This window comes from Agelaius phoeniceus, chromosome 12, assembly GCF_051311805.1.
Source record: "Agelaius phoeniceus isolate bAgePho1 chromosome 12, bAgePho1.hap1, whole genome shotgun sequence".
NCBI lineage: Eukaryota > Metazoa > Chordata > Aves > Passeriformes > Icteridae > Agelaius > Agelaius phoeniceus.
In genome coordinates this window covers 9,295,170-9,301,808 of record NC_135276.1, presented here as the reverse complement: position 1 = coordinate 9,301,808, position 6,639 = coordinate 9,295,170, and the positions used below count along the sequence as shown (strand labels likewise).

The 6,639-nt window shown below is 53.9% G+C and overlaps 1 protein-coding gene across 1 annotated transcript; it reads left to right on the top strand.

The window, feature by feature from the left end:
* The first annotated feature begins 2,786 nt into the window (after positions 1-2,786).
* CBLN1 (cerebellin 1 precursor) lies at positions 2,787-6,262 on the top strand. The gene is made up of 3 exons (XM_054640750.2): positions 2,787-3,345; positions 3,563-3,682; positions 4,861-6,262. Exons 1-3 carry the CDS (start codon positions 3,079-3,081, stop codon positions 5,056-5,058), a joined length of 585 nt encoding a protein of 194 aa, XP_054496725.1. The 5' UTR covers positions 2,787-3,078; the 3' UTR covers positions 5,059-6,262.
* Positions 6,263-6,639: the final 377 nt, after the last annotated feature.

Here is a 6,639-nt window from a genome sequence, read left to right as displayed (position 1 = left end):
TTCAATTATTTTTTTTTCCATCCAGATTATTTCCAAGTTGTTTGTTTGGGGGTTTTGGTGTTTTTGATTTGTTTGTTTGTTTTTGTTTCTTTAACCTTGGGTGAAACATTAGGGGAGTTCTATAAACTCATAGTCTGCAGTCAATTTGTCAATATTGAGGTCAGGGTGAGTTACCACACAATGGACAGTTCACATATTTTTACCACATCCACAACAGTTTTTTCTTAAAAGCAAACACCAAAGAGCTCTGCTTGACCAATATATCCATTTCAGACTAACATCTACAACATCTATTACAGTTTGTTAATACCTTGACACCATTTCCAGTGTATCTCAATGACCATTGCCCTCTTGGATCTCAGTGACATTAACTAACAAAGCAGTTTGTAATTAGATGGGGTAACTTAATTCCTGGCCCTCTGTAAGGATCTGGATTTCAAATTTCCACTCCTAGATGGGGAGCTCTTTGCCACACATCACCAATTTTGCCATGTGCTTATGTATCAGTCCCTACACCCTCCTGCCGAGCCCCTCTTCTTTGTGCTCAGTACAGAGACTGTTGTCAACACAGAGACATCAACACAACTGCCTAGCCAGCTGCATGTGACATTTAATGAAAATGAAGTTAGGGCTTATTTGCATGGCAGGTGTTACTTTATTACAGCAGAGCTGCAGAAGCTGGGTGCTACAGTGCTAGTCAGGTGTGCAGGAATGAAAGTCACTGACAACAAGGGTGTCTGGCACAGGAATGCTGGCACCTCCTTGTCTGCCTGCCCACCTCCTGTGTGAGGTAAAGTGACACATTTGTTCATTTTTCCAGGTGCCCCTGTTCTGGCTCTTTCTGCTAACTCCATCCACAGAGTCATTGGAGTACTCAAAGAGTTTGGGGGTAGGAGGCCCACCCAGCCTCCTGCCACGGGGTCCCCACACCAAACAACTTCCAGCTCTGGCAGACCCTCCTGGACTCAAATGCACAAGCTGCACCTAAAGAGCTCTATAGCACAAGATAATTGATTTCTGTCATGCACAAGAAGTGTCTTACAAGAGAAATACATGAATATTTTTTATGAGTCATGTGTGTTGAAAGAACATGTATGTTTCTTTGAGTCAAGTGCTCAAAAAAATTAAAAAGGCAGCATCATGCTCCTTCCGTTTCCATTTCCCCAAGTCATTTCACCAAAATGACAAGAATGAAAAATGCTCATTTTCACTAATTTTTATTTGGTTTAGCCTTATTAGTACCCCTTAGAAATATAAATTTCATTTTACAGTTTCTGATTCTGATTTCAGATTCAGTTAAGACTGTCAGCAGCAATAATACATTGTAAATCTTAAGCTCATGTCTTGAAGTAAAACATAACACACCTTCTAACAGGCTGTGGCTCCACCCACTCACTTTCTGCTCCTCGGGAGAATTTTTATTTCTATTTTATTATCTCCCCAACTCCTTTCTGACTACTGTTCTTCCCCTAGAATCATCTTGCCACTACACTGGTTTCCAGACTGCTTCGCTGCTGAACATCTAAAGCGCGGGTTATTCTGACCCTCCCTGGGAGGCTCCCGATGCCATTGGTTCCCGCTACATCCCGTCCCCTCAGAGCCAGCCAGTACCAACCCACGGGCAGACTGATACTTCACTGACTGTCTGAACAACTTTACAGACACTCATTTAACTTTGCAGGGCAACTATATGAATAAAGTTTTATTTATGGCAGTTTTACGAGAGAGATCCCACGTAAAAAATCTTACGAATCACACAATTGGACCAGCACAGTAAAATAAAGTAAAGCATTTACCAAAATTTATAATGATTTGCACTGGAGTCCAGTTTTGGATGACATTCAGTTTCCCAGAGAAGATGCTAAAACTCCATAAAAGTTTTTATCTCTGACGTTTAACTTTGTAAACAGATCTGCCAGTTAGAAAATAACTCTGTTCCAGTCGTTTGTTTCTAACCTCTTCATTTACAATCCCGGGTGATGATTTTTTGACAGCACATCCAGAACGAACACAGGTCAGACGTCCACCGAGACAAAGCAATCTTTGCACTTTAGGAAACAACGCCGACCCTAAAGCCGCGCTCCGGGCAAGGCGCGGAGTCCGGGCTGGCGGGACTGGAACTGTCCCTGTGAGCTGGGCGCTCTGCCGGCCACGAAAGGCTCAGACGATGTCGGAGTTCCTTGCTCGGGAAGCCGTGCGGTTTGTTCCTCCCCGGGATGCGAACGAGGCGGCTGAAGAAGACAGCGGAGCCTGACACTTCTGAGAGGGGTACCGGCGGCATCCCGTCCCTCGGTGCGATCTCTGGCGGGAGGGGCGCGGGGTCACAGCCGGTGCTGCTCCGCCTGCTCGGAGGCGGCGGCGGCAGCGGCCCTTTGCCCGGCCAGCAGCCCGCTCCCTTCCAGCCTGCCTCGCCCAGCTGCACCGCGGAAAGCCGCGGCCCCGCTCCGCCCCACGGGCCCGCAGCCCGGCTCTGCCCGACGCCCCGGTCGGAGCTGCTCCGCGGGAGCTCTCGAGCCCCGCCCTGCCTCAGCCCCGCGCGGCGCCTCCGCGCCCCGGCGCTCCTACCTACGCGGTGCGGTGCGGTGCGGTGCGGGCGGCTGCCGGGCACCTGCTCCCGCGCCCGGGCCCGCGCCGCCCCACAAAAGCGGCGGCGGCGGGCGGCGGCAGGCGGACTGCGCGGCCATTGGCGGCGGCGGCGCGCGGCGGGCGCCGGTTGGGCCGGGCGCGGCGGAGGCGGGCGCGGGGCGCTGACGCCAGCGCGGGGCCGGTGGGGAGGCGGGGCCGCGCCCCGCGCCGTCTTTGTGCTCGCCGGCAGCCCCGGCAGCGCCGCCGCCTCCCGCCGCCTCCCTCAGCCCCGCTCGGCGCGGCGGGCGGCTCCGCTCCGCTCCGAAGCGCTCGGCCCCCGCTCCGCGCCGCAGCGCTCCGCGCTATGTGTGCCGGCGCTCCGGTGCCTCCTCGCGGCCGCTTCCCACCCGGCGGGGCGCGCTCGGCCCCGCTCTGAGCGCGGCGGGGCAGGGCAGCGAGCGGAGCGGAGCCCGGACGGTGCCGCCCGGCGCGGAGCGAAGGGAGCGCGGCGCCATGCGGGGTTCGAGGCTGGGGCTGGGGCTGGGGCTGCTGCTGGGCGCGGCGTGGGTGGCGTGCGGGCAGAACGAGACGGAGCCCATCGTGCTGGAGGGCAAGTGCCTCGTGGTGTGCGACTCCAACCCCACCTCCGACCCCACCGGCACGGCGCTCGGCATCTCCGTGCGCTCCGGCAGCGCCAAGGTCGCCTTCTCCGCCATCCGTAGCACCAACCACGAGCCCTCCGAGATGAGCAACCGCACCATGATCATCTACTTCGACCAGGTCGGGCGGGCGCGGCGGGGCTCGGGCGCTCCGGGGCGGCGGGGCTCGGGGCGCGCCGCCGCGGGAGAAGTTGCCGGGGCCGGTGGCGGGGCCGGGCCGGGGACGCGCCGCCCCGCGGGGCCCTGCCCGCGGGAAGGGGGGGCGCTGGGAGCCGGGGGGCAGCGGGGCTGGGCGGCGGTGGCCCCGCGTTGGTGCTAACGGTGCCCTTCCCTTACAGGTACTAGTGAATATCGGCAGCAACTTCGACTCGGAGCGGAGCACTTTCATCGCGCCCAGGAAAGGGATTTACAGTTTCAATTTTCACGTGGTGAAAGTGTACAACAGGCAAACCATCCAGGTCAGCCCCGAGCGCCGTCCCCGGGCTCCGCGGGCACCGCGGGAGGGAGCGGACGGGTCGGCGGCCCGGCGGGGATGGGGCCGTGCGGGCGGCGGGGCGGGACGTGCCCCCGAGCCGCCGCGGGAGCGCAGACCTGCGGCGATTCTCCGCTCCGGGGGACGGTGCCCAAGGGGCCACGGAGCCCCACCAGGCCTCCGCTCGGCCCCACTCCGCATGAGCCGTCCCGGGATGGGAGGTGGTCGGCCGCCTGCCGCCCCGTCCCAGCTTGTCCGGGCCCTCCGACTGCCCAGTGCCGCGGAACGCTGGCGGCAGCATCCCTGCACAGAGCCCCTAGGAACGGCGGTCCCTGGCAGGCTTCTCACCCACTCTCCTATGGCAGAAGGTTTCATAGGGATTTGGGGTTCAGGGAGGTGCCTATGACATGGAAACGATAATGAATCTGTGCATGTCTGTGCAGCTACCCTGTATGTACCTGCCTTTTCTATGGGGTTTGATGCATATGCTGCTCTAGGTAGGGTTAATAAATTATCGGCCTGAAGCCAGGTGGTATAACCAAGACAGGAAATCTGACTGTATAATGATGTACTTTGCGAAGGTGTATGGACAGCTGTATAGCACCGTTCTGGTGCAAGTGGCTTAACACCTTTAGCTTGGGCAGGCAGTGCATTATTAATGTGGGGTGTGCAGTCCCGGGATCATTACCGCGAGCTTAGCAGACCTTATTGACTGTGTTGTGGCATATTGTCTTTGCTGCCTAACAAAGGAAAACTACCCCTTGAATACACTTCAAAGGCCCTGACTCCGCGGCTGTGGCTCTGCTCCTCGCTGCCTCTGAGGTTTCGCATAAAGCCATCTTTCAATAAGTCAAGCAGACCTCTTTTCATAGCCTGAAAACACAGGCACCCTATTGAAATTCTCCAAAATAGGATCAATGTCCTGCTTTATATGCACCAGGTGTTTTGATGTGGTTGTCGGTCTAAAACAGTGGTGAAAGACTTCTTCCTTTGGAGTACATACCTTAGCTGGGTTTAGACTGCTATTTCTTTTTTATGGGGCTGGAGTTTCAGCTGTCAGAAGAGGCCTTTCTTTAACTAAGCATTTTGCCTGTTAGGCGAGCCCCAGCGGTGTCATTGTCTGACTTTAATTGACAGAGGGCTTTGTTTTATCTTGCTCTTTAGGTGAGTTTGATGCTAAACGGGTGGCCAGTGATTTCTGCCTTTGCAGGGGACCAAGATGTGACCCGAGAAGCTGCTAGCAATGGAGTACTGATTCAGATGGAGAAAGGAGACAGAGCTTATCTAAAACTGGAGAGAGGAAACTTGATGGGAGGCTGGAAGTATTCAACATTCTCTGGATTTCTAGTGTTCCCACTTTAAATCACTTCTCATCCAAGAAAAGGGAGAAATCTCTTACAAGTTCCCAAGTCAAAGCTGGGTTTGAAGAGTCATGGACAGCAGACTTTTTACATTCAAATATTAAAGAAGCTTAATCCTGCTTAGGTTTGTGTACATCTGCTTTGAAGAATTACTACTTATTTTTGTTGTGTTGCAGCCAACAGGCGGGAGACACTATAATTGATCAAACCCCCATTTATATTCTTCTCTCTCCTCCCACAAAATTAGTTCCCATCTCTGTGTCATTGGTGTAATCTGCCATTGTTCCCCCATGGCTTCTGCCTCACACAAGTAGACTTTAGATATTTTCATTGTTCTTTACAGCATATTTTGTAGTTTTGTTTTTAAAACATGTTAATCTTGACTCTTTCTCTGAGTTTAACTTTTAAAAAAAGAAAAAAGCAAAGTATTTTTTGAATACATGGATGCCATGATAGAAGGGAAAATGCAATTCTTGCTGTGTACTGGCTGGCAAAAGGAAAAATTTCTACATGAAGAACTATCCACAGCCAAGGCTGACTAGAGTATTTCAATATTTCTATGTAATTCTGAGTGATTGTGAAATTTAAGGCTGCTAAATGTTTTGATGCTTGTTTTGCTCTTGTACAACGTGGCCCAACTAAACGCCAGGAAGTATATTGAACTTTTACTATTACTCTGTAATATATGTGTGAATATTGAAAATTAATTTTTGCTTTAATTCAATAAAGTTTAAATGGGACTTTTATTTTTCTTAACCAGAAATAAGGTTTCTCAATGCAGGTAGGCCGGGGGAGGAGGCTCGGCGGGTCCCGGGGCTGCTGCAGCGGGAGCGGCTCGGGGGGCGCGGCCCCCTGGCCCCGCTGCCCGCAGCTGCCCCAAGGCCTGCGGGCGGTGCCGCAGCCCGAGCAGACCCGTCCATAGGAGGGAGTTTGACGCCGTCTCTGATATCCACTTATTTATAGCATTTATCTGTATTATATTCTCTAAACCAGATCGCATTTTATACGGCTGCCTAAAACCACCTGACCATGTGCACTCGAGGCTGGTACTATTGATTCGCTGGTATTATTTGTTTACCGTCTTTTGAAGATATAAATGCTATAATTTTGCAGTACTCAAAGAGATTACTACTTTTATTAAAAGGTGCGTACCGAGGATTTCGATTGTATCTAAACTTTAATGTGAAATAAATCGGTGGAACGACCCCCGGGCTGTGTGCGTGGCGCGGCGGCGGCTGGAGCGAGGCTGCCCCGGCTATGGCACCAGCGGAGCCGCGCGAATCCCCGGCTCCCGGGAAGGAATTTAATTAGCTCCAAGAAGGGGGGATTAATACGAGCACAATAAGGAACGCTTCTCGCTTTATTCACAGGTTCTGCCCTGGAAACAGACCGGCGGGGCGGGCGGGGACGCGCTCCGCGAGGGGCGGCGGTGGGGATGGGGTCGGCCGGCGCCGGGAATGTCCGCGGCCCTCGGAGTCGAAGTGGAATTCACCAGCCTGCTGCCAGCTCCTGCTCCTCTGTCACCCTGCGGCGCAGGGGCCAAAACGCCCTCTGGGCCCGCGGTTGCCGCCTGGCCCAGGTC

Coding starts and splice junctions, on each gene's coding strand:
- CBLN1 (XM_054640750.2), top strand. CDS start 3,079: ATGCGGGGTTCGAGGCTGGGGCTGGGGCTGGGGCTGCTGCTGGGCGCG. Junction 3,346..3,562: donor TGATCATCTACTTCGACCAG/GTCGGGCGGGCG, acceptor CTTCCCTTACAG/GTACTAGTGAATATCGGCAG. Junction 3,683..4,860: donor ACAACAGGCAAACCATCCAG/GTCAGCCCCGAG, acceptor CTTGCTCTTTAG/GTGAGTTTGATGCTAAACGG.